Genomic DNA, 24,912 nt, shown 5'->3' with positions numbered 1-24,912 from the left:
ATTCATAGAGGCTATTTTGCAGGGATAGGAATATAGGTATGTCTTGAGATTGTGACTTGGTAAGCTAGCAAAAAAAAAGCTCACAACGCGTCACATCGCCACCCATTTGGAGCTTGTAGATGAGCTATTTTCAGCGAAGGACAGCGTCGTACAATGAAGTACACATCGAGTGAAACACATCTAGCACATTTGATCATCCTGTAACATGGTGGACTCCTCTTATCTTTCAAGGAGCTGATGATGTGAGGGGGGGCTGCAACTACTCAGAGGCTTTTAAAGGCACTGGCACACTGACGGAGTCAAAGACAAAAACATGGCATACAGTAGAGAGTGGGTAGAGAGACTGTCTGGGAATCGGAAGTTCACCACTTTGACAATTGGCCCAGTGTACATTTCGAAGTGTGCCTGAGCAAGACTCTTAAACCCTAACAGCTCTCCCCCGTATCTATGTCACCTCTTAGAATGCAGCTCACGAAATGCAAAAGTTCAAAACAGACTTTCTCTGCATTCTGGCTCGATGCTAACACACAGAGAGCATTCTGGCTCGATGCTAACACACAGAGAGAAAATGGCTTCTGATCACATCTGCACTGTAACCAAATGGAATTTCAAGGGCTAATCTCAAGCAGTAGATCAAATTAGGCTACGGAACATGATTAGTGGTAGATTACTTAGATGCCTTTGTGCATTAGCTGTTAGCTTGCATCACTGACCCCAATGTCACACTAGTATGTCACAGAGCCAGAGTGAGCGTCTGACGCACTGGGACTGAAGATGATACCAATCATCCTTTCCTTTTCGTCGTTACACGGTAAAATCCTCAGTGTTAATTTAACTCTAGAGCAGGGGTCTACCACATTTTTCAGGCCAAGAACCCCTTAGCTGAGAGAGATGAAGCAGGGACCCCCTACTACATATTGTATATTATACAATTGTGTTGCAGATTAAACTTTTCGATAGCTTCATACACTTGTTTGTACACATTGTGTAAATTAATGTTGTTTGTCTACACAAATTATCTATTCTATTAATATGTTGGATTCATGTTCATTTCTATTATCAAACATTTAACCACTTAAAGGTACATTTCACAAAGTATTGAAGGTTTGACTCTGTACTTGGTCTGCTCTTTTTTTCCCTCTACACCAAACCTCTTCGCCGAAAATAGCCGATCTACAATACAAGCTCACAACGCAATGCTTGTAGATCGGCTTTTTTTGCCTCTAGAATTTGGAAGCTAGGGTTCAAGTTAATGTACAAAAAAAGAATTCCTATCACTCAAAGATTTGGTGGTCCCCCCGTAGTAACTCTGAGAAACCCCTTCATGAGGGTCGTTCCAGAGCCTCTAGGGGCCCCGACTGTAAATGCTCTGTCACCCTTGTTTTTCAGTCAGCATTTTAGAGTGACTGATACACATTCCCGGTTCGATCCCACAACTCTTGACTGACTGACAGACTGACTGACTGACAGACTGACTGGTTGATTGATGTGGCATGTACAGTAGCATTATCTATTTATTAGGAAGAGAAGCAAAGGAACCCAAAGTTCTGCTTTTGGTGAGGCAGACTATAGGGAAAAGATACTGAGGCACTCCGTCTTCAGGTGAAAATAATATAATAATTTATTTAGCAGATGAGCAAGGCAACAGCTGACCGACGTGTTTCCACACTTGGGTCTTCAACAGTGTCTTCAGCCTGCTTTGCTTCTATTCCTACACCTGTTCCACTGAAGAGCACCTGTTTTGAGCCACTGTGATTGAACCCAGGCAGCGCTTCCTTTTCTTTTGTTTTTATCTATTTATTATTCATGTTTATCTGTCTCTGTCACTACTCATACAGGTAAAAGCAGTAAAATGCAAGTGTGGTAAGGTCATCAATACTGTGTTAACACAACATAACAATAACAATTGTTATGAATGCATGCTCCACCTTGTTATGCAATACTTGTTATACCCGTTGTCACCGTCTGTCTGTCCGCTCCCCTTTTATGTTCATATATGGATATCCCTGATCAGTATATATGGGCTAGCATATATGGACATATGGGGGGGATTGGCAGGTGTGGGGAATTCGACAGGTGTGGGGAATTTGGCAAATCAAGCTTGGGCTGGGGTTGCCAGGGCAATCAATTTGGCTCATTTGGGCCACGGCCAGAGTCTTTTCCGACAGACTGTGCGCTGCACACACAACTCCCTCCAGTCGTCTGTGACGCACGCGCCGAATGTGAAGTCGGTCAGTCGAACAGTTCTGGAGATACGTGGATTATTACAGATGTACGTACGTACGTACAGAGATTCCGTGCATTTATTGTACGAAGAAGTGCAATTCTATAAATTCAGTGCGCGCCTATGAATGTGCATGTGACTTCTCTGTGTGGCTGAGGTACAAAGACCACTGAACCTCTCCTCATTACTACCCCGAACCAGAGAGGGTCATGTCATTTGCTCTGCTCGGTTCCCATGGGCCAAACGGTATTCGATAATGAGATGCAGCACCAAGCTACCTGTGTTAAAGTGAGTCAGTGTCAGATAATTGGATCCAAACTCGGCTGAATTCAAATGAAGTAAAAAGCAGTTCTCTTCAGAGGACAGGAAGTGCTGCTTCCTGTGCAGCAGACAAAATGTACTTGGATGGTGTCTGATTGGAGTCTGCAATGCTGAGAGTTGTGTGGCATCAGTGACAGATACATAATCTACTGTATGAATGTGTGAGGTGACAGGACCCCCCTCCCCCCGGGCAACTCTGAGACAGAGCTGAATATCCATGTATGACTAATGACTCTCTGCACAAAAATCAGACAAGGCACTGTCAAATAAAATTCACACTAAACGTGTGTTTACATGCACAGTAACACCACGATTGCTGGGAATAATCAGTTTATGGCAATAGTGTGATTGAAGCGTTTACATGCATAAAGACAGTGCGATTTACAGCACAACCCTGTGTTTGTTTGCATGTTTTACTAACTAAAAAGTCATGTTCCTGGCACGATTACCCGTTGAACTGCACATCATCTCTGCCAGTGCTGGGCAAGCTATTTTGCAAGTGTAGTGAACTAAGCTACCAGTTGCTCTACTTTAAATGAAGCTTCACTGCACTTGAACCCCAGCAAATGCAGCAAACTAAGCTACAGCAACATGACAAAGTAGTTTACTACTTCATCCCAAGTTAATGCTATCTCAGTGATGAATAAATATGTCAGTCAAACAGATACAAATGTTCAGTGCAACAATGAGTTGTGCTCTCTGCTCTCAATGCACCTCGGCAGATTAGGTCTGGCCCCTCTCAATAGAGATTTGATTTCTCTCCCTCTGAAGTTGTGAGGGACCAATCAGGGCCCAGTATGCAAATATGGGGCGGGTTTATCACCAGAGGCATTTTTTTTATTTACTCCTCGGAAATGCAGGTTTTACACAGAGATTCCAGACTAATATCTACGCTGTGATATTAGTCTGGCCATGCCAGGCTAGGTCTCCGCCAGGTCAGGTAGGTTATTGTGAGCCAGCAATGTTGATGGAATATGAAGAATCGGATCCGTCTTGATCACATGACTATAGAGATAATTGTGTACCGATGTGTGTGATGTTTGGACAAAATCTGTAGGAGTAATGTAAAAAATGTGTTTTGCAAAAATCGGCCTCCTGGTGGCATTTGTTCCTCAACGTAGTGGGAATGTGCGTGCAAAGTTTCCCCGCAACTCACACTATAGTGATCATGTGTACAGATTTGCGTGGCTGGTCACAGACAGACGGACGGACGGACGGACGGACACACACACACACACGGACGGCCGCACAGGGTGCAAAACATAGTCTCTGCCACCCTTCGGCCTGGCGGAGACAACAACCACCACTGTGTGTGTGTGTGTGTGTGTGTGTGTGTGTGTGTGTGTGTGTGTGTGTGTGTGTGTGTGTGTGTGTGTGTGTGTGTGTGTGTGTGTGTGGGGTGTGTGTGTGTGTGTGTGTGCGCGCGCACCCCTGTGTTTGATGGGTATACTCAATTTAGACTTGGGGCACATTTGCAGGAAAGTCAACTTATAACTCAATAACTCAACTCAAACCACCACAGTAGCAAAAATGCTCCAAATAGTAACAACATGGCAAAAAACACATGTCCTCTAAATAACTGTTTGTGTGTGTGTGCGTGCGTGTGTGCGAGTGAGTGTGTGAGTGAAGAGAGAAAGCGTGTGTGCGTGCGTGAGAGAAAGTCAGTGTGTGTGTGTGTGTGAACAAACAAGATATCTCTCCATGTAAACAAGCAACTGCTATAAAAGTTTCCTCCTCACTAGAGGATGAGGTGGACAGGCTGCACCCTGATCGTTCTCACAAGAGGTGTTTGTTCACCAGATACATGAGAAGCTTTTCAAGATTAGTACCAAGAAGACCGTTAACAAGCATAAACATTTTTCCTTTTAAAACATTTTTAAAAGTATTGAAAAAACACAGCCCCTATTTGTGGTGTTAACATTTTTCAGATGACACTGTTCCCAGTATGGCAATACTTAGCCAACAAGAACAAGCCTCGAGATAAATCACAGCCAAAATACCTTGCGACCCCTCTACAACCACAAACAGAGATTTGCCCTGTTGACCACAATTAGCAAATAGACGGCAAACAAGAAAATGGCATTACTGTTGCCAGCTAACAACACCGATATCATACAGCCAGGTAATGTTGCTAGATATGGATAGGGCTGGCAGTGCCAATATTTACTAGAGGGCTTCACGGTCCTTGGCAGTGCCCGGTCTTTCCTGGCATGCCACCGTACCTGCCAACTGGGCAGCAATCTGTCTCCCGAATGCAACATGCAGTAGCTGTGGTCCCGTGCACACATAATATGGCTACTATTATGCTGCATTAGGGAGATAGATGCTCAGTACAGTGTTGATTTTGACAGCAAATTTTGATATAGTTTTAGTCATAGTCTTTTTAATAAAATCCCATTTAGTTTTAGTCATATATTAGTCATCTGAAATGTTTTAGTTTTAGTCTAGTTTCGTCGACTAAATCTACAGTTGATTTAGTCGACTAAAATGCATTTTGGCGCTGCCTTGATGGCGTCGTATTGGCTGATTTTACACTTGGTTGCATGCTGAAAATAGCCGATCTACAAGCTCACAACGCGTCGCAGCGTGACACGTTGTGAGCTTGTAGATCTGCTATTTTCTGAGCGCAACACCCAAGCGCAACCAAATATAAAATGACTTGTCTTTTAGTTCTACTGGATCTCTTCTCCACTCGTCCCTCCCTAACATTTTAGTCTAGTTTTTATTTGTCGACGAAATTGTCAATATATTTAGTCTTAGTTTTAATCATCATAACTTTGTTTTTATTTAGTTTTCCTCAGTGAAAAAAGGTAGTCGACCAACATTTTTTGTCATAGTTTTAGTCGACGAAATCAACACTGGCTCAGTATATTATATACTGAGCATACAAAATACCTATGATACTGTCTTAGAGATTTGGATCCAAGATACCCCTAACGAAACCTTCATCAGTTGTTGGAAGGCTTAAAAAAGACTTAAGCATTAAAAGAAGTTGCCCTCAACCTAGGCTATCTCTCCCGTTTCCCCTGCCTTTTGCTGCTGAAGTGGATTTAACAGCCAAAATCTGGGATTACAGCTTTCAATTGCATTACCATGCCGAGTCTAATGGTTTGTACTCAGCACGTTCTGCAACTATTAGGTTGAAATGTTTCCTCACTGCTACCTGTCTACACATGTTAAAACATTTTAAGAAACAGGTATTCCAAACCCCATTTTGCCAGTTTGTTGGACAAAATGGTTGAAGAACTAAAGATTAGATGCTGTCATTTTTCTCTCTCAGTTAAAAAAGTACCAGTTTTCTCAACCTGCCAGTTTTGTTAACATCATACTCTGTGGATGGCTCTACCCCATAAGGGTAGGGTCCCACCTGACTGAATGCATGAATGAATGGAAAAAGAAGAGTGAATTTAGCTATACATCGTAAATGGAGTGACATTGTGGTCATAAACCATAGCAAACGATGACCAAAATATGCAATAGATGAACAAAATTTGTGAATAACAAAAACGTCAGATTGAGCTTTTGCTTGCCCTCCAAATCCCTTCAATGCCCCCCAGCCCGTCCACAAAACTGCCTTTATCAGGAACATCCTCCAACAGCACATCCCAGTCTGGCTGATTCACAGTACCAGCAAAGCAATGTTGGCAGGCGAGTTGAACTGATGCACAGGAGGAGATGGGCTGATAGTGACCTTGTCACGTCCTCCCCCAGGCAGCCCAGATGCCAGTACAACCATACAACACAACTAAACTGTGGGATGGAAGCAAATGCACTGCAATGGAAGCTCACTAAGAACTAATGCACATCATGTTTATTATCTGAATATATATATTGTTGCTTACTTATGCCAGTAAAGCTCCCAATGTCACCCTGACCAATCCACAATTCAAACAAATGAGCTACACTACCAGAGATACGGAAATGAATTAATTATGTTCAGCCAAGAAATTACCCCAGTTGTGGAGTTGATGAATGAGGCAGACATAAAAATGCTAATTGAAGAATACAAATGATATGTTACAGTACGTTTGAAAGGTGCCATGCCATGCCATTATTCAGACGGGCCATTATTACAACGTCCCGTTGGTCCTACTGGCCCCATTATAACTAACCCTAACCCTAACCTCACACTAACCTAATGGTCGGAATAATGGGACGGCTGCGAGACCCAAGAAAGCTCCCTCCTTCATTCCCGCGCACGCGGAAGAAAAAAAATCACACACAGTGTGAAGTGAGTGGTGCCTGCACTCCTGATTGCGTTTAATTAGTGTAACTGGTTGCATCTTTGTGTTGCAATCAGCTGCAGCTGTTGAGGCCGTGCTCAAACATACGGACGGACGGACAGACACACACAAAGTCAGTCCTTGTGAGTGGTTGGCACCACTCAAAAAAAAAAAGGTCCACCCTGGCTGGGACGTGACCGTTTCGTCGCCCGCCCGATGGCGTCACAGTCACAAGGTGGATCGGCCGTTTCTTTTTTGTTTTTATTCCGTCGGTGGCGGCCGTTGGCAGGGCGGAGCTTAGCGCTCTGAACTTTTCGCTTCTTCTGTTTTTTTTAACACTTAACAGTTCTGATAGAACAGAGCAAAGCACGGCTGGGGTTAAACCCATATACTTAGTAAAACAGACCTGAGTTGCAACTGTACTTGGTACACTCTTTTTTCACTCTACACCAAATCTCTTCGCCAAAAATAGCCGATCTACAAGCTATTTTTGGTGAACGTTCACCAAAAAAATAAATAGGGAGGCTGGGGTTCAAGTTAAATATACAGTAGGTTATGCAATACCTGTACCCGTTGGACCCATCAGTCTGTCTATGTCCCTTTTATGCCCATATGGAGATCTCCGTATCTGTCTGTCCTTGTCCTTTTTCTGTCCATGGAGATCCCTGATGTCATCAGTATATTCCCACAGAAACACTCAAGATCATGCACGCTCACATGCACGCACGCACCTATGCAGAGATTTCACACATTTATAGTGGGATGATTAGAATTTCGACATGGCTTTTATAGCGGCTTTGACTTTCAAATTAAGCCCTTTTGTGTTGGATTCATCCTCGGCGGTGGTGAGAATTAACATTGATTGATTTTAAGATTGATTGATTTTAAAGCAATGTGGTGGCTTCCTGATACCGTCCTTCCCTTTTCTGTTTTGGTTAGAGTCAGCTTCTGTAGCATTATGCCAACTGCCGGAACCGTTTGTTTGTTCTACTAGGACCAGGAATAATACCGCTTGAAAAGACGCTGACCTTTTCATGAGAGTTTTTAAAAATACATTAGAGTTTCTATCGCTCATCCGCTGCCGTAAATTGGTTTTAGTTGAAAGGTCGCATTTGTTTGTTTGCTAAAAATACAATCCTGTGCTGTGGAAATTACCGGAACTATTCATTGTGTGAGCTGGATGGGAGCCCATTAACCTTTCATAAAAGAAAATCTACTCTTCTGGTTTGATGGAAAACCATGAAAGGTACTGGGTGAGGGTTGTGTGTGTGTATGGGATTGTGTGCATGCAGAATGTGCGTATACATGTAGATTATGTACAATGCATGCATTCAAGTTTGTGTTTCAGTGTCTGTGCTACTGTAAATCTTGGTGAATGACAGAAGGCGTGTGTGTGTGTGTGTGTGCGTGCACATTAAAGACCCGTTGACCTTACCTGCCAGACCACTGGCTCCATGCGGTCAGCGCTGGTAGACAGGCAGACACTCAGCACAATGGTGTGGGAGCAGGAGGTCACGATGCTGGCAATGATGGCGTCTCGCATTGAGAAGGGCAGCATAGTGTACACCACAAACACAATGAACAGGAAGAATGACACCTGTGAGGGAGGGAGAGAGAGGTTTGTTTATTTGTCACGCTCTCATACAAATATGTGCAATGAAATGTTGATGTGTCCACAATATATAAAGGCAAAATAAACAAGATAGGAAAAAACAAGATATGAGTCAAATCTTAGCAGCAATAAGTAATGAAGCAAACACAAAATAAGGGTTAGAGTTATACTGTTGGAGTGCAAAGAACATAATCAATATATACAGACAATTTAGGATTGGAATTGCATCTTCCCTGGGTTAATGAGGTCGAATAACTAACTACTGTATACGGTGCAACCAGAGGAAAATACACGGATATATAGAACATAAATAAATAAATTGGCAGCCAAGATACACAGAATATATGTACATACTTGCAGCAGAAGGATGGCCAAAGTACATACTCCATACATAAATGGAGACAGAGAGAGGGGGGGAAGAGGTCATAGAACAGAGGAATAGAGAAATATGACAAAAAGAAGGTGAGTTGAGAGATGAGAAAGATGAGAGGGGGTGGAAGGAGGGGTGAATAGATGGAAGCGGCACAGGGGGTGAGTGTTTGAGAGGGAGCTATAGAAACTTAAAAAGATAGTTCACCCAATTTTTTTTTTTATTTTTTGTCGCATTCCTAAGCCAATAATTTGATGACCAGCGGACCGGAAGGCAGCGGTTCCGGTAGGAGACACAAAGGAGACTCTTTGCGTCTCCTACCGGAACCGCTGCCGGTCATCAAATAATTGGCTTAGTGCGGGGGAAAAAAAAGAATCCATGATTTCAAGTCTCCATGGGGTGACTAATCGATAGGAAAAAAAGTCATTTTAGGGGTGAACTATCCCTTTAACCATCTGAACCCCAGCATCCCTATTCTGTGGGGAACGTTCGCCAAAAACAATTACAAGCTTGTAGATCGGCTATTTTTGGTGACGAAATTTTGTGTAGGGTGAAAAAAGAGCTCACCAAGTACAGTTACAAGTTACAACTCAGGTGCATTTTAGTTAAGTACAGAGGGTTTAAGTGGTTGACCACGTGAACCATAGTGTCCCTATTCTGGCCATGCCACAACAGGTGAACATTCGGCAAAAAAAATTTGCATTGTAAGCTTGTAGATCAGCTATTTCGCAGAAGAGATTTGGTGTAGAGGGGCGGAAGAAGGTCTGTTAATAGACCTGTTGGTTCTAAGTGGGGTCCGGGGACCTCTAGGGGGTTCCAGGGGGTCCCCTGCAAAATTTGTTAACACAGCATCACACCAATGTTAACCATTGTATCCATACTGTATGTTATACATTGGCTATAAAAAAATAATAGCAGATATACTTCGTGCCGTGCTGCGAGCTTGTGCATCTGTTACGTTTTTGAAATCTTGAAAGTACTGGAAAATCTTTAATCATTTTGAATTTCTTTAAACACAAATCTTCTCTTCTGGGGTCGCTTGGCACAAAACCTTTTCAGATGGGGGTCCGCGGGCAAATACTACAGTTTGGGGGTGCTTGGCATGAAAAAGAAGCACTGCTCCAGGGGACCCCCGTCAACCAAGCCATTGTAAGATCTGTACAGACAGTGTTTGTGTTGACATTGCTGCAGGCTAAGGAACCACATGACCTAGTATGTCTGAACACTGCGAACACTGCTCTCTAAAATGCAGTTTATTTATAGCTCCACCAGTGCCATCCTAAAAAGAAGGAGAAAAAAAGGGTCGCGTTGGGTGATGGATCTTAACCACTTAAGCCCCATATATTATGGGGGGCTTTTCTTTTAAGTTCACTCTTATTGTGGGGAAAGCTTCGACAAGCTCAACGCGTCGCATTGTGAGCTTGTCGATCTGCTATTTTCAGCGAAAGCTTTCCCCACAATACCGATGCTGGGGTTTAAGTGGTTATATAAAACTGGCCTGATACAGCATCGCAATATCCCCATTTTGATTCTAAATGGAGACCCGTGCTGTGCGTGGTTCTATCTCTCTACAGTCATGTTTTCGTGTATATCTACACACCCATATCAGAATGAAGCAAAAATAAACAACAAGGTGTGGAGGCAGTTTCCTCACTGAGAGTAATAAACATCTATTCTATTCTCAGCCAATTTCAACCTGGCATCTATTTTGGCTGTGTCATTACAGGCGAACATTTATAATAAATTCCAAGTGCTTTACAAAAAGAATAAAAGTAGTAGTGCTAAAACACAATAGCACTAAGGAATTAAAAGAGTAAAGTAAAAACTGAACAAAATAAACATTGACAAATAGCATCAATAAAAGTAAACGAAGCAGCGCACATTATTAAAATGCCTTGGTGTAAAAAATATGTTTTCAGGAGTGATTTAAAAGATCACACTGACTTGGCTAGCCTTAGATCCTCAAGAATGGCGTTCCAAAGCCTAGGTGCCCGGGCCGCAAATGCCTGATTACCCATGAGTATTGGGAACAACCAAGATAAACCTACCTGAGGATCTGAGGCTGCGGATAGTACCAGCACATCTGAAATGTAGCTAGGAGCTGGGCCTTGCAGGGCTTTAAAAGTCATCAGTAAAACCTTAAAATCAATCCTGAAACATATAGACAGGCACACTGTATGGCTTAAGTGGTTAACATACTTGCTGACTACTGCTTGCACTGCCTGATTGTTTATCCACACTCTATCAATATTTGAACTGTCTTTTGAGCTTAGATCTTTCTAGCCCAGCAAACTAGCAACTTATCGACCTGTGACTGACAGTTTGGTGCAATTATTCGAGAGATGTGCTCCTCGGAGCACAGGTCTCCGCCAGGTCAGGTAGGTTAGTGTGGGCCAGCAATGTTCGGAATTCGCCAATCAGGCTGGACACGGACGGACGGACGGACGCAGGGACGGACGACATAGTCTCGGCCATGCCTTCGGCCTGGCGGAGACTATAACAATACTAGAAAAAAATGGATTATGTTTAAAAAAAAATCATGGTATTTTTTCTTGAAAACGTTGAAAAGTGAGTTTTCATGATACTGCTGTTCCATTGATCCAAGCCGGAACACAATGGAAAGATTGATCATTAAAATAAACGGTGGGTGGGCCACGAATGTTTTTGAGATTTTCATTCTATCAAATACACAAAAACAAACATTACTTTAGGAAAGATGAATGGTGATGGGACTTCTACACGGATTACCACTGGTAAGATTCTAAAGTTAATATGCACAAAAAAACGTGCCAACCTAGGAACAAGGCCAATGGAAAGACTATAAAATATTCTCCTTGGATTTGTTAATGAAAGAGAAATGTATACACTGATTCATCCAAGTAATTAATAACTGGCTTCCTGAGCAATGGTAGAGCCGATAATTGCCACAGAATATCATCTAACATGCCAACGTAATTTGCTGAGGGACGGGTCTAGCATGCTTTCCTTTATTAATGTTCTAAAATCCAATGTTGCTAACTGGATTATGAAACTATAGCAGGATAATGGAAGGGGGTTGTGGAAAAATGGCCTTTTATTTTTAGGCGCGAGGCAGTCATAAAACAGTGAGGTGCTCCATTCAGTGTGGGCAAGGCAAGTAAATGAGGATCCTGGACAGGGCTTTTTCATGGTCCCTCACTGAACAGTAATCTCCACCGCGGACCCATGGATCATTTTCTTGAAAACAAATTACACAGATGGAGTGTCAGATTACTTCAGGCTTTTAGTCCGCTGTCATTGCAGATATGTGTTTACAGACAAAATGTACACTGGGGAGTGTGTGTGCGTGCGTGCACACTAGTGAGCCATGTTTTTTTGTTTTTGTGTACAGTACAGTAGGTGCATGCACAAGTATATGCATGTGTACTGTACAGTGTGTGTGTGTGTGTGTGTGTGTGTGTGTGTGTGTGTGTGTGTGTGTGTGTGTGTGTGTGTGTGTGTGTGTGTTGACATTCTATTTAACCCTATAAGAGGGCCTGATATACAGTAATCTTGCATTTCCAGCTAAGTACACAGTAAAAGGGATCACATCTCAGGGCTGACATTCAGATGTGTAAAAAATTACATGAACTGCAAGTCTTTCAAATTGGCCCTCCCGACTATAGCCTCTCATTTACTGTGATAAGTTATGTTGAAAATATATATTATTATTTTTTGAAAAACCTTTTCAGAGAAACAAACCCTCAACGAATAAATGGATTCTGCCAACCATAATTCAAACAAAAAACTAGCCCCTTGTACACAGCCTATTCAAGGCGGTAATAATAATAATTTTGCCTCATACTGTATAAGGCACAGAGACGGAATGGGTAGTCAATTCTGTTTCGCTTTTGAGCAGGCAGTGAAGGTAGCCAGATTTTGTGCAGGCCACATGAGCACTTTAAACCTACATTGGTTATTTGAAAATAGCTGATCTACAAGCTCACACAACACGCTGTGAGCTTGTAGATCAGCACAAAACATTTTCAGATGGGGATTAGGGACAAATCTCTGCTTCTCTTCAATTTCTCCTCCAATATATCTGTGATCACATTTGGTCTGTATTTTATTAAACAAATGTGTACCGTTGGAAATATATATAAAGTCTACCTACATCTGTCACCAGCTATTACCTCAAAGTATTTTCTTCACACCATTATTGCAAGATCTTGGTATAAAAGTGGCTTATAATTTCCTCTCTTGCCCCATTTCCCCATCTCGCTCACGTCTCCTATTTGCCTGTTCCATCACTCTCTTCTCTCCTTGTAGGGTTTCACTTAGTGAGGGACAAAGGGAGATTTTGAGTTTTAACATTTTTTCCATGTAGACACAGTACACCCCATACAAAGGAACAAAACTAAAAACAAAATATCACAAACCCGAATTTCAGAAAACATATCTACTAGCCCACACAATTTTATTTAACAATGTATTGATGTCCACACAAGGGAAATTGCATTCAGGGACTTTTGAGTTTTAACATCTTTTCCATGTAGACACAGTACACCCCATACAAAGGAACAAAACTAAAAACAAAATATCACAAACCCGAATTTCAGAAAACATATCTACTAGCCCACACAATTTTATTTAACAACGTATTGATGTCCACACAAGGGAAATTGCATTCAGGGACACAAATATCATAGGTGCAGCAAGGTTACATCCACAAAATCAAGGCATATGTCCTCATGAAACAACAAGCATGTCACCCAGCACTCCATGGGCACAAGCAGCAGCGTCTTCGCCATACATGGTGCCTGCCGATCATAGCAGAGACAGCACAACACTCTGCCAGCCCTCCTGCCTTGTTTCTGGGCATCCCAAGTTGTCGAAACCCCCTCTAACAACCAGTCCACGGGCATGTCCCAGGCTGGACCATCAGAGGAAACCAAGTTCCAAGTCCACTCCCGCACTGCCGCCCGGTGTCAAAGCGCTCTCTGTGTAGCTGCTCCCATGGGCCCGAAAGTCCACCCATTACCCAGTCCACATAAAAACAATGGCGTTCACTGGGGCCTCACCACGCGCACGCACGCACGCACGCACGCACACACGCACACACGCACACACGCACACACGCACACACACACACACACACACACACACAGAGAGGGGGGGGGGGTGTCGACAGGGAGGGGGGGAGAGAGAGAGAGGGGCCAGGTCAGCAAGGGGCCGGGGCTGGCCCACACAGATAAGCCCTTTCCCCTGCTGTCAGCAGACAGGGAAGGCTGTAGTTGCGGATAAGCATCCAATTGATTCCAGGAATGAAAGGGAAAGTGTAAACTACATAATTCTAACTCCAGGAGGGGGCTTGGTACAAGGCTGTGGGGTGCTGGTGAGGGGTGCGGTAGGGGGCGTTGGCTGTGGCAAGAAACAAAACTAAAAATGTGTGCCCTTGGGGGGGGGGGGTCATGTCAGTGCTATTTGGCAAAGGGTTGGTGGAGCAGAGGGTAGTAGGAAGATGCCTTGAGGGTGGTAATGGTCCATATTGGCATTTGAAGAGCACTAATGCACTGAGGCAACTTTCTCTGACCTCACTTCACCTTCAGCATACAAGATTAAAAATATCAATCAATATAGCTGCAAGTAGCAATGTAGGGGTAAGGCGAAGGAGGAGACGGCTTGAGCCTTGAGCCAAGAACTCAAAATACGAAAGCAATTTGTTCTAGAGCACACAGTTTGGCGCAAGAAATACCTGTTATTGCGCCACCTATGGGTGCATTTTGAAATAAAAGTTCTAAATGGCAGTCCACTGACAGACTACCAGCAGCAAAGTTGTTGTCAGTGAGTGTTTCTATACATTAAGAATGTCACATCCACAATGACGGTTTAGGAACGCCACATCCATGGACGTTTACACACAGAATGGAGGCCAATATGTTTCTCAACTCTGATATCAAATCAATGTATAGAAACAAGAGTCTTAGTACTTGGCCTCTAGAGGTCCTTATCTCCTTTCACCCCACGTGACCTTTTTTGTTACCACTGCACTCTGCGTCCTCTTAAAACATGAACATTTGGCAAGAGGTTCGCACTCAGAGTGACAAGATGAGTCCGTTTTGTATATCTCCATGATGCCATACAAAAGAACAAAGTCCACAGTGAGATAATGGACATAAAGCTTGAGTTTTTCTCAGTTCCTGAAAAAAAACATATTATATTTCCCCCCAGCTTATTTTAAGTTTATTTCAAGAGACCCTAATAATGTATTGATCCTGTGCTTTCCATTCTCTCATCGTGTCTCAGGATTTTCATGGCTGACTTATTGCTCAGCAAAAATAGATTTTCTTCAGAATATTGATGACTGTCTCCAGATGGAACCTATTGAGACGACTGGCTGCAACAACCTGATGATGCATGTACCCTGTTGCGAGAAAAGGATGCCAAACACATCTGCTCTGACACTCTGGCCACAGTCACAGAAATGACAAATGACCCTGGCTCTCATTTGTTCTCCTGGTACTCTAACTCTTGACCACTTACCTGTTGTTTTAATGCCTAGTCAAATGTAATTTCAACACTTGCAGCATTTGAAGCACTGTTTCTCACGTTTACTCTCTAGCTATTCTTAACGTTGTCTGAGAGACAATGGCATTACTACACCTACTCGTTATTTTCATTTAGCAAAATGCAACATTGCCATCACTCTCAGTCTGGGGGTATTTCATTTAAAGGGCCACTTGTGGCCTATTTACCAGGGATGAGGTGATTTTTGACCAAATCTCTTCACCGCAAATAGCCGTTCTGTAAGCGTCACATTGGGACGCGTTGTGAGCTTGTAGATCTGATCTTTCTCACCAAATGTTAGCCCTGGAATAGGGATGCTACGGTTCATGTGGTTATTTAATTAATTCAGTGTCTCAGAAAGGTAGAGCGGCCATACGTAGGAATCGAGCGGTTCCCGGTTCGATCCTGACGTGTCAAAGTGTCCTGAACCAGGTACGTGCATACTAGACGAATATGAGGATTGACGTACGTCGGGGGTGAGAAAATTGTATAATTTTTTTACATCAGTGTTTATTGTTTATTAAATGGATCCCCATTAACTGACGCCGGGGCGACAGCTATGTATTGCCGGGGCCCTATGTAGTGTCTGCACCTGTGTGCATCTCGTGACGATATGTGAAGATGTATGAATTAACAATTATTTCAGGGTCCACCTTTCTTTTACTGACAAACTTTAAGCATGGCATTTTTATTCGTTTGAAATCTTGACTTCTACTGTTGCTAAACTGCTCTCAAAACTAAAAGTACAGTCAGCTGTAAAAAAAAAAAGGAAGTAAAAGTGCGCTCTGTGTGCACTGTGAACTCTCAATGACCACAATAAAATAAGGAGTTCACAGCTACAGCATTTTTCTTGAAGAAAGAGGGGCCAGTGAAAAGTTTCCTCTGACAACTTTTTTCACTACTGCCCCTAGAGGTGAGGGGTATTGTTGCTGAACGTACGGTGAACGTACGTCAGGTTGAGCTCAGAGCTTAACTTGATGGATGAAAAACTCGACGGACAAACCCGTCACCGCCCGACCCCCATTACATTCACCCATTCACACACTGATGGCGGAGGAAACCATGCAAGTGCTCATCGGGAGCAATTAGGGGTTCAGCGTCTTGCTCAAGGACACTTCGACACCAACTCTGGGGGAGCCCCCCAGCCCGGGATCCAACTGGGAACCTTGCGGTTTCCAGTTCACTCTACCCGGCCACTCTACCCCTGAGCCACTGTCGCCCCAATAACTTAACTGTTCCTGATGATGAGCAGGTTGGTGCCTTGCATGGTTGCCTCCACTGTCAGTGTGTGAATGAGTGTCTGAATGGGTGAATGTAACGTACAATGTAAGGCATGTGAGTGTGAATGGGTGAATGTAACATACATTGTAAGGCGATAAAATGCAGACAATTTACGATTCTTTTTAAATCTTAATGTCTTTACATTCTTTTATTTTAATGTCTTTACTTTTGTTCTCTCTAAAGGATGTTAGCACATTATAATCAGGGTATATAACCGTGTTCTTTCTCATTCAGCTAATTAATCCAGTTATTTAAAGCACATCACATGGTGGTATCTTAGCAACTCCATTAAGTTATTTCTTCAGTGGCATGCAGAGCATATCAAAGATAAACCTACAGTGAAAGACAGCAACACGCTTCCCCGCTTGCTGGTAATGACAGCATTGTATATAAGACGCAGGACAAAAGCCAACGTTCTTAATACGCTTAAGATAGTTGTCAGGTGACGCCGTTTGAGAGAACGACACCTACCTTCTCAATACCATTGTATTCCCTATGTTCCCATAGTCGTCTCTGTCCTCACTACAGCACCTAAAAGCATTTAATTAACTCTGACTTCTACTTTCCCTCCCCTACTCCTTTCTTCTGGAAGTTGACACCCACTTAGCAACTGTGCTGTAAAATCCTGGTGACCAGAGATTCAAAGAGCAGCTCATTAATCTAATTGGTTGATAGTAAATGTTCGGCCTACACACCAAGTCCTGGATATTGAGATGGACAATGTGATGATTCAAGGAGGTCAAAGTGGGGAAAACCCTAAGTGAACGAGTCAGACCCATGTGTAGCAGTGTGGCTCAGAGCCTCTACCTGATGACCAAGAGTCTAATATCAAGTGGTGGAAAAAGTACTCAAACATTTTACTTAAGTAAAAGTATCAATACTGCAATGGTGAAGTACTCTGTTACCAGTAAAAGTCCAGAATTAAAAAATGACTTAAAATTACGTAATGACGTAAAAGTACAAAAGTATTGGTATCAAAATGTACTTAAAGTTTTTTTTTTTTAAGTACTAAAATGTTTGAAAATAGCCAATCTACAAACTCACAACGCGTCGTGAGTTTGTAGATCGGCTATTTCAAATAGCCTAGGTATAAAATAAGGCTAAAGTGGTTAATGTATGTTTTATAATGTAATAATTTATCCCCGCAAAGTAACTGGTAACTAAAAAGTGTTCAAATAATTGTAGTAGAGTACGTAAAAGTACAATATTTGCCTCTGAGATGTAGAGTAGAAGTAAAATTATAGACAATTGGAAATACTCCAGTAAAGTAAAAGTATCTAAAAATTGTACTTAAGTACAGTACTTGAGTAAAAGTACTTAGTTACTTTACACCACTGCTAATATCTCCCCTGGCCAAGGACAATTCCCCTTTAGGCTATAAGCTAGTTGTTAGATATTTGACTTCAGTGAGAGACCCTTCCCGCACAGGAGACCCAGGTTCAAATCTCGAACGTTACACATGCAGGGAGGATGCAGGGTTTGTAACCCCACCCCAATATTAATTAATTATTATGATAAAAAAAAAAAAAAAATCTACAATTACACAAAATCTGTGTGTGTGTGTGTGTGTGTGTGTGTGTGTGTGTGTGTGTGTGTGTGTGTGTGTGTGTGTGTGTGTGTGTGTGTGTGTATGGCTTTCCTGGGCATAACTCGGGTGCCGACAAAACAATTGAACTTAAACTCGGTGTGTGTGCCAGCCAGGTTTGGGGGGTGAGCAGCGCCGAGTGGGAATTCAGTCGGACCAACGATTCTCGAGGAGCGAAAAACCATAGATGTCTGTGTCTGTCTGTCTGTGCATGGTTCTGTGGAGGACACGCCACGGATGCTTCACGGATGGGTGCCCGTTTACAACTGTGGTAACGGGCACCGCCCTGGGTACTCTGACAACGGCAGTGTTGATTTTGACAGCACATTTTGATATAGTTTTAGTCATAGTCTTTTGAATAAAATTCCACTTAGTTTTAGTCATATTTAGTCTAGTTTTAGTCGACTAAATACCATAAGATTTTAGTCGACTAAATCTACAGTAGATCTAGTCGACTAAAATGTATTTTGGAGGTGCCTTGATGGCGTCGTAATGGCTGATTTTACACTTGGTTGCATGCTGAAAATAGCCAATCTACAAACACCTGAGCGCCAAACATAAAATTACTTGTCTTTTAGTTCTACTGGTTCTACTACTACATAACATTTTAGTCTAGTTTTTATTTGTTAATAAAATTGTCACTATATTTAGTCTTAGTTTTAGTCATCGCAGCTTAGTTTTTATTTTGTATTTATTAAAAGGTAGTCGACGAACAATTTTCATTTTTCATAGTTTTAGTCGACAAAATCAACACTGGACAACGGGTACAGTGAATATACTCTGACAACAGTTATAATAGACATGGCATAACCAGGTAGGGCATGCATTCCCAACTTGTATTGTTCCCGATTTACATCGTTCCCAACTTGCGTGGTCCATTAATGCCCATTAATGATTAAACCAAATAATGTTTCTCCTCCATTGTAAAACTTGGTTGTGCCCATGGGAAGATGAATGAATGATGTGAACGGATTGAAGACATTGGAATAGACGGTTAAGAATGGATATGATTATAATAATGACAATTTAGTCCCCACCCCTTGAGCATCGGGATATGAGAAATGGATGTGTAAGAGTAATAGTAGTCTAACATTCCACACATCCAGGCGTTAAAACTGGCCCAAAAACATTGAGATGGGGAGCGAGGAGAGATTGTAAGATCTGCCATGATTATGGTAAAGTACCAGTCTGTGTTCCCTATGTTGAGAAGAAAATAAGGGCAAGACAGAGAATAACAGTGATGAGGTGGGAATGTAGTATTCATCATCACCATACTGCTGGAGTAGTCTCATGAAATTCAGGAGATAGGAAAAAACTCATTAACAAGTATGCAAAATAAGAGCATATCTAGTAAAACCTCATCAGTGAAACATGTCCTCAGTTTTTCCCCTTTTTTCTTTATAACACGAAAAAACCTTGCAGGTCTGACACCTGTAAGACCCAATAACTAGTATAGAGAAGTCATTGAATTGATTCAAAATTGTAATGAGGGATAATAATACCGTGAGAAGAGAGGTGGTGCTCTATCTGTATTGCAGATTAAAAGGGGGGATTTTAGGTTGTGATATACTGTAGATCAGCATGTTTCATTTTTACTCTTAACCTCCTTGGTAGAAATAGTTTTTAATAGCCTTTTTGCAATAGATCTTCTCCCCAGGAAGCTGGGGGGGGGGCTTAATGTTCAATCCAAAGTTAATTGTGACTTATGTTTGTAGATGTAGAGATGACAAAATATTTGTGGACCTGGTTTTAGTCGGTCTCCATGCTTAAAGTACACTTGAAATGGTCTATGTATCTCAATTTCTGAATGGGTCAGGGGATTTTTTTATCATCAAGATTTTTACATCTATGGTACACACAATTAATAGAAACTCAGAAATAGACTGAACACAATAGTCATCAAATTAAAGAATTAAAACACTTCCCACATGACCACGGGCTAAATTGTAATAAGAGTTGCGAGAAAAAAGTGTCAGGACAAAATGTGTTAAAATGGTTTGTAAGCCTCAGTCTATACAATCAATGGTTACAAGCACAGTCGGGCTCAGACTGGCCATCTGGCAAACCTAGCAAACGGCACGTAGGCTGCTGTGGATCTTCGGGCCAGTCTGGTTTGGTCAGAAATAAATAAACAAATAATCCCAATGGAGCGGTGCAATCAGATCGAACCACAGACGACGCACGGCAGCCTTCAAAGTCAGCCCAATCAGCACGTTTGGCTAATAAATATGGCTGACCCCTCACACAGCCTTGACCTATACGTGCTCATCCTTCACTCACTGTTAGAGAGTAGGCTAACCAAAGCAATTCTGTACAGAAGCAAAGTAACTCTCAATTCAGCCAGTACAAGTGTTATTGAACAAGGAGTGTGCAGCAAGACTTGGATTGGATTCTATGGGGAGCAACCACCAAAACAACAAAAGCAACCCTCATTTTTAAACAAGACAAAGCGCCTTAATTAGCCGATCTATCCAACTCCAATTTTGTTAGAGAGTATTTGAAGTTGGTCGGCCGGACGGTTCTCGAGATACGTGAATAACAGACGTACGGATGTACGGACATACAGACAGACGTACGTACAGAGATTTCGTGCATTTATTGTAAGATGACATATTCTGCAAGTTGGGGAAGAAGTGAATGATTTTCTGCCGAGGAAACAGATCTGCTTGTGTGCCAAGTCCAGGCATACAACCATCTACACTACAGTACAGGAGCAGCATTAATAATGTGATATAATTATGTCAGGAGATGGGGGAAACAAAAGCTCTCAGCTAAGGGAGGTAGACCACACGCAGTGATCGTGCTGCTGGAATTATGGGCATGCAGTTCAGAATCACCTCTTTATCCTGTGATGTGTCCAAGAGACATGTGAAATCTTGGCATATAATCAGTTGGGTTCTTTATATATGTATACTTATATACATACATACATAAATACATACATAAATATATACATACCGGTATATGCAGTATATATCTCTGCTGTCGGGCAGAAACCAGCTAAAATGTTCATTTTTCAGGAAATGAAAAACAAAACAAGAAGAGTTAGGAGGTTTTTGACTGGAGAATCCAGTCTAACACGCAGAAAACGGCGAAATGGCCAAAAGGGGGAGTTAACCTCTGAAGCTATTTAAAGAGAGGCGGGGCGTCGGTGAAAAAGGGGCGGGGTTGGGTAAGTCTGGTTGGTCTGTTGGAAAAAGGGGGCGGGTTTGCTAAAAAAGGGTTCTGAAACGCGTCATAATTAAATGTCCGTCCACCGATTGGTTGTGATATTGCCCTGACAACCAACAACAACCAATCAAACACATGACTGTCCCTTCGGGCTATGGAATCTATCCTCCTGTTATTCTCCTGGATGAGGTTCCACACAGCGTTCCACCACATGCCGCCTCCCTCGTGGCGCGCGAGTGTGTGTGTGTGTGTGTGTGTGTGTGTGTGTGTGTGTGTGTGTGTGTGTGTGTGTGTGTGTGTGCGGTGCGTTATTGTGTTTGCCAGAGATATTTTAGTATTTTGGTTTGTCTGACAATGGATATACTACTGATCTTAAGACAATCGTCTGTCACGACCGTCATTGATGAACTTCAACCTGGTGTTTGCACTTTCTCCATTTACGGCCCTACATCTACATAAACGTTCAGATTTCAAATATAAAGTACTTACCTTGTGGCCACGGACGTTATAACGATGTACGGTTCCTCAACAGTATCCGTTTATTCCGTGTTGTTCAATAAAAAGCATTTTAATCCGATCGAGGGCCATTTCCTCATACAGTTACAATGTATCAGAGTGCAATACACCTCCCAACCGCTAGGGTCGCTTAGTTGAAAGCGTGGAGAAAATTCGGAGAAAGAGGCCATTGATCGAATTAGAATGCTTTTCATTGAACAACACGGAAGACACGGGTACTGCTGACGGCCCGTATATAATTGTAACATCCATGGCCATGGGGTACGCACTTTATATTTGAAACCTGAACGTTAATGTAGATGTACGGGTTGTAATGGAGAAAGTGCAAAAAACAGTTCGGCCATGACGCTGGTGGTGGACGATGCGATCGTGTTTCCACCCACAGTGATGTTGCTTTTTTCCTGTATAGTTGTTTTGACAAGGTGTCATCTGAACTACTACAGTCCTAGCCTAATGTTAACCTTGCTATTTATAGTGTTATGTGCACACTACAGTAGGCCTATGTTCATTATGTGAAGGCCTGTAGTGTTATGTGGCAGTAGGCCTACCTTTTTTTATTTGACAACTTCAGTACTACTTTGTAGATTTCGATTATTATTACAAAACTTACATTAACCACTTCACCCCTATAAACATTTCGTCCATTCTAAAATAGCCGATGTACAAGCTCACAGATCTTGTACATCTGCTATTTTCAAAAGATGTCACACATTTGACAACTTGTGCAATGGGATATTCTGCATAATGAGTAGCCTATTTTCTAGTTTTGGTACTTTAAGTACATTTAGATACCAATGTCTTTGTACTTTTACTCAAGCACATTTTTAATGCCGGACATTTACTTATAACATAGTCATTTTACATTTTCTACATTGCAGTATTGATACTTTTACTAAAGTAAAAAATGTGCATGCTTTTTCCACTGACTATGTCCAACCACGAGGTTAGTGCCAGGGACCACCATAACATTTGTGGTCTAAAAATGTTTGCAAAAACATTGCATGTTTTTCACATTTTGTCAAAAGTTTTTGAAAATAGCAGATCTACAAGCCCACAACGCGTCACACACTCTCTCACTGGATATGTTATCCAATGTATTCATTCAGATCCAAACTATGGTAAGTACGTAGCTAAGCTACTGAAATGCTATATTTCACCATAGCAGATCCAAACTATGCCATCAAAATAAAGTATAAAACGTAAAAATGCAATATTTCACAATAGTAGATCCAAACTATGCTAAGTAGGTAGCTAAGCTACCGATCGTCCATACTGCCAGTAAGTACATGTTGACCATAAATAAATAAACTTCCCTCTATTGCCTACATGACGAAAATGTGCTAATATATATATATATGGCTAAATCACCTGTTGTCGTGGGTTCCTTTTGTGGACCTGTAATGTTCATATAACCATCATAACAATAACTTGATATAACATAGGCTACTTGTGGCCACAATTTTGTAAGAACAAATAAAACATTATCAACCTGTAGATTTGTGTTACTTGAATGCTGTGATTGGTAAGCTAGGAAGACATAGTCTACTATGTGGTCATTAGCCTAAATGACTATCTAGGCCAGTGATTCTGGCTCTTTAATTTTAAGGACCCCCGTTTCATATGTACCAGGGCACAGGCCCCATTTTTTCCAGCCAAGGACCCCTTATCTGACAGAGAGATGAAGCAGGGGTACTGATACAAGACCACCAACAGGAGACTCAACCTTTACAGACATATATACATATTATTTTACAAAGATTTCGTAGATTTATTTGGTAGATTAGCATTAGCATATGGAATGTGGCCAATCAAAACTGTCATTTATTATGAATAGCCTCATTTACATCGATCAAAACATATGACAATGTCATCTAATGACACTGCTGTGCAATTGATTCTGACGATGGGAAATGACTCAAATCAAGACGCATAGTACCCCCAAAGCTGAGCCACGCACTCTTATTAAAAAGTATTGGTATCAGAATGTACTTAAAGTACCAAAAGTAAAAGTACAAAAATGTTTGAAAATAGCAGATCAACAAGCTCACAACGCGTCGCTTGTAGATCGGCTATTTTCAAATAGCCTATGTATAAAATAGGGCTAAAGTGGTTAATGTATGTTTCATAATATCATCATTTATATCTGAAAAGTAACTAGTAACTAGAGTAACTAGTAACTAGAGAGAGAGAGAGAGAGAGAGGACACAAAACTTTGCGTGCAGCTCATTCACACCTCGCGGTTAATTCGCTCATGCGTTAATGTGTCAATAACGCGCTAACTTTGACAGCACTACTTCTGTGTCTTTCCTCCAGGATCCTTCTCAGATCATGAACACAGAAGCCACGTCCTAGCTCTCCAGTCACAATGACATCTATTGTATGTAAGGATAAGGATAATTCCTTTTAACAGGTCGTTCATGAAAGTCCTTGCGGTCTTGTTTCCAATGAGAACCTGTGAGCAATTGGGGTTAAGAGTCTTGCTCAGGGACAAATTTCATATCATCGGCGCATATGCTGGGATAGCCTGGAATCGAACCTGGGGCAACCAGGGCCTCTGGTTCCCTAGGCGGGCTCACTAACCACTCAGCTATGGCCGCCCCTCTATTGTATGTCATACGTCCTTGTTTCATCATTGATAAGAACAGCTGAATGGACCTCCAAGCTCACAATGAGGTTGGAGGTCAAAAGGGGGTGGAGCCTGGAGTCAGCTAAACCAGCTAACTCCACCCCCCTTTGGTGGAGTTAGCTGGTTTAGCAGAAAGTTTGAGGATCCAATGGAGTTAGCTGGTTTTGTCAGAAGCGCTTTTTAATACTTTTCATTGGTTCAATATTTGTTTAACCAACACACAGACGTAAAGGGTGTTCAATAGCATTGATTTATGGAGAAAAAAAATGCAAAAGCGGAAACATTTAGTTAGCTGGTTTCTGCCCGACAGCAACGATATATCATTTGTATGGGACATGGCCTATTTATAAAGTCGGCCAGCTCAACCAGCCTTTAGCACCTCGCTAAACTAACAGGTGGGAGCGTGACATGGAGGAGAGATAGTGTTTCTCTAAGTGACTCGGAATCACATACAGAAA

The 24,912-nt window shown here is 42.0% G+C and overlaps 1 protein-coding gene across 1 annotated transcript in view; it reads right to left on the bottom strand.

Annotated features, from left to right (window-relative positions):
- The window catches only part of adcy2a (adenylate cyclase 2a), a 140,842-nt gene that overhangs the window by 100,120 nt on the left and 15,810 nt on the right, over positions 1–24,912 (bottom strand). The window contains exon 3 of the mRNA XM_080425526.1: positions 8,204–8,365. Coding sequence (XP_080281652.1) covers positions 8,204–8,365 — 162 coding nt within the window. The remainder of the gene's footprint in view (positions 1–8,203; positions 8,366–24,912) is intronic.

This window comes from Gymnoscopelus braueri, assembly GCF_963280865.1.
Source record: "Gymnoscopelus braueri genome assembly, chromosome: 4".
NCBI lineage: Eukaryota > Metazoa > Chordata > Actinopteri > Myctophiformes > Myctophidae > Gymnoscopelus > Gymnoscopelus braueri.
Note: the sequence above shows the minus strand (reverse complement) of the source record. Positions and strands in the feature narration are given on the sequence as shown.